The sequence below is a fragment of the Meles meles genome, chromosome 7, assembly GCF_922984935.1.
Source record: "Meles meles chromosome 7, mMelMel3.1 paternal haplotype, whole genome shotgun sequence".
NCBI lineage: Eukaryota > Metazoa > Chordata > Mammalia > Carnivora > Mustelidae > Meles > Meles meles.
Genome location: NC_060072.1, coordinates 93,057,197 through 93,060,505, shown reverse-complemented (window position 1 = coordinate 93,060,505; position 3,309 = coordinate 93,057,197). Strand labels below are relative to the sequence as shown.

The 3,309-nt window shown below is 35.8% G+C and overlaps 1 protein-coding gene across 1 annotated transcript; it reads right to left on the bottom strand.

Moving 5' to 3' along the window:
* Positions 1 to 277: 277 nt before the first annotated feature.
* Positions 278 to 1,210, bottom strand: LOC123947239 (olfactory receptor 6C2-like). Its single transcript, XM_046013337.1, has one exon. It carries the CDS (start codon positions 1,208 to 1,210, stop codon positions 278 to 280), a length of 933 nt encoding a protein of 310 aa, XP_045869293.1.
* Positions 1,211 to 3,309: the final 2,099 nt, after the last annotated feature.

Genomic DNA, 3,309 nt, shown 5'->3' with positions numbered 1-3,309 from the left:
TTCCCCGAGGAATAACTCTTATTATATATTGTAACAGAATTAAGATGTTAATTTCTCTTCAGAATGGTTTTTCAGAAATTGATATGCAAAACTATCAAATATTGGTTTGAAAAATCAAAACACAAGAACGGCATGAGCAGAGATCAATGGAAGATTGAGAAAATTAATGTAACAGAAATAAATGTTATTGAAAAACAAGATTATAGACTTCAAAATAAAATGTCTGTGGACATTTATTCTTGTTTTTGAGATATTTTAAAAATAATATTTCTTTTACTTACTTGAGAGAAAGGCAAATTCTTTTGACTGAGTCCTCAAAGGCTTTCTTAACTTGATTGTTTCTCAAAGTATAAATAAATGGGTTCAATGTAGGTGAAATAGAGAAAATGAGCAGTGAAACCACTTTATTAATGGTCACTTTTTCCTTTGCTGTAGGATTCATATAGATGAAAATGCATGTGCCATAGGTGATGGAGACCACAATCATGTGGGAAGAACAGGTTGAAAAGGACTTTTTCCTTTGTTGAACAGAAGGGAATCTAAAAATTGTCTTGACGATATAAGCATATGACAGAACCACACATATAAGTGTCATATTCAAGGTCAGCGCAGCACAGATTATAACTGTCCATTCCATGAACCATGTATCTGAACATGAGATTTTCACTAAGGGAAATGCATCACAGCCAAAATGATCAATTATGTTAGAGTCACAAAATTTTAGATTTAAACCCAGGCTAAGTGGTGGAATTATTATACATAAACCAGCCATCCAAGAACAGATGATGAGAGTCCTGCAGGCACTGTTGTTCATGATGATCACATAATGCAAGGGTTTGCAGATGGCCACATAGCGGTCATAGGACATGGCGGCTAGCATAAAAAACTCTGATACCCCACAGAGGTCAGTAAAAAACACTTGGATGACACAAGCATTGTAGGTAATAATGTTGTCACCTGTTGCTATGCTATACAAATATCTGGGAATAATGGCAGATATAAATGAGATCTCCAAGAAGGAGAAATTTTTTAAGAAGAAGTACATGGGTGTTTTAAGGTGGGAATCCACAAAAGTGAGTGTAATGATAGTCAAGTTTCCAGTTACACTCAGTGTGTAGGTCAGAAAGATAAAGATAAAAATCAGAACTTGCAGCTCAGGGTCATCCGTAAGTCCCAGCAGAATGAATGTTGTTATTGTACCGTTTCTCATCACTGACTTCTGACTTCTCTCCAATCTGCATGTGATATTCAGATAAATGTTCTCATTGATTATAGATTATTTTAACTGTTCTAAAATATAATGTATTCAGGATTTTATATTTCATTATGTTTTTAACATAAATATATATTATATGTATATTTACATTTTATGCCTATCCTGTACTTGGGATTTTCCCATGTGACCAAGTAGATTACTGAGGGAGTGTCATTTTAAGGGTGAAAAAGTTCTTCCCTATTGAGAAACTGAGTCACAAAATTTCGCACTTGATTTCGTGTCTTTTCTTGACACTTTGGGTCTTTTTAGAAAAATAGTGCTAATATAACTTGGGTTCACTATATAGACACTAGAGCAAAACAAGAGGTCTTTAGGGATACCTGAGTGTCTCAGTAGCTTGGGCATCTGCCTTCAGCACAGGTCATGATCCAAGGGTCCTGGGATCAAGTCCTACATTGGGCTCCTTGCTCCAGGGAGTCTTCTTCTCCCTCTGCCTGACTCTCACCTGCTTGTGCGTGCTGTCTCTCTCTGACAAATAAATAAATAAAATCTTTAAAAACAAAACAAAACTGGAAGTCTTTGTTCCAAAAGAAGATTTTTGTTCTTTGGTGTGTTTTTAGGCTAAGTGAGCTTAATTCTTATGAGCAACTTCACAATCTGCTGATTCCCCCTACCTCCTGCTACATAGCCTAGATATTTATCTTTCTGAATATTTGCATTACCTGCTGAATTTGTGTTACCTTTACTGCTGATACAGGTGATGATGGCCTTCTCTTCTCTCTCTCATCTTCCAGTGAGTGAATTATTTTATTTTCATTGATGTCATACTTATAGGGACTCAGATATGTCCAATACACAATTAAAATCTTAAACATTTAGGTTTTCTGGCATACGGAATTTCTTTGCGTTATGAGCAAATTCAGTTTTTTGTTTAATTTACTGTGTTCTCTTCTCACTGAGACTGGGAGCAGAATTGTTTTTGGCAGAATTGTTTGGGACTATTTGCCTCATTCACAGTGTTTCTAATATATAGAAAAATTGCCGAGGATCAAGGTTTACGCAAAAGTTAGAATCCTCTTAAGACATTTAGTTTTTTATTCAACAACTATAAGATAGTTCTATCAAAGCGAGATGCAAAAGGAATATTTGTATATTTATATACTTGCAGCCCACCCACTTTCCTTTCATGCTTCATCTGAATCTGAGATAATGTGTATTGTGAAATCTTACTCAGCTCCCAAATGTTAAACATTATCCAATTTTCAAAATATAGTCATTTTCCCCCAAGATATTACAACCTACTTTATGATGGAAGTTAGTAAGTTGACATGAAAGTGTAACTAACTGATTTTGTTTATTCTGTCTTTCTAATGAGTTTTCAAAACGAGCACAGGACTCTGTCATGAGATGCTGTTGTCATTATGGTGTTCTTTTCAGGGATGGGAAGAGGAATACTGGTGCATGCTTATACCCTTCTTTTTTTTTTTTTAAACCATATCTTTTTTTTTAAGCTTTTATTTATTTATTTGACAGAGATCACAGGTAGGCAGAGAGGCAGATGGGGGGGCAGGCTCCCTGCTGAGCAGAGAGCCCGATGTGGGGCTCGATTCCAGGATCCTGGGATCATGACCTGAGATGAAGGCAGAGACTTTAACTCACTGAGCCACCCAGGTACCCCTGTTTATATACTTCTATATATAGGAAGGCACTTTATTTTGTTTTATATATTTTTTTCAGTGTTCCAAGATTGACTGTTTATGCACCACACCCAATGCTCCATGCAATACGTGCCCTCCATAATACTCACCACCACACTCACTTAACCCACCTCCCCTCCAAAACCCTCTATTTGTTTCTCAGAATCCACAGTCTCTCATAGTTTGTCTCCTCCTCCAGTTTCCCCCAATTCACTTTCATTTCCTTCTTATAAGAAGACACTTTATTTTAAATTTGGGGTTGAATATCTATCCAAAATTACCCTAAGTACTTCTTACATTAAGTTAGATACAGATTTGTTTATGTATCTTATGTATACAATACTCCAGGCAATGATATTTATCTACACAAGGGAAATTCATTCTAAAAAAAATGAC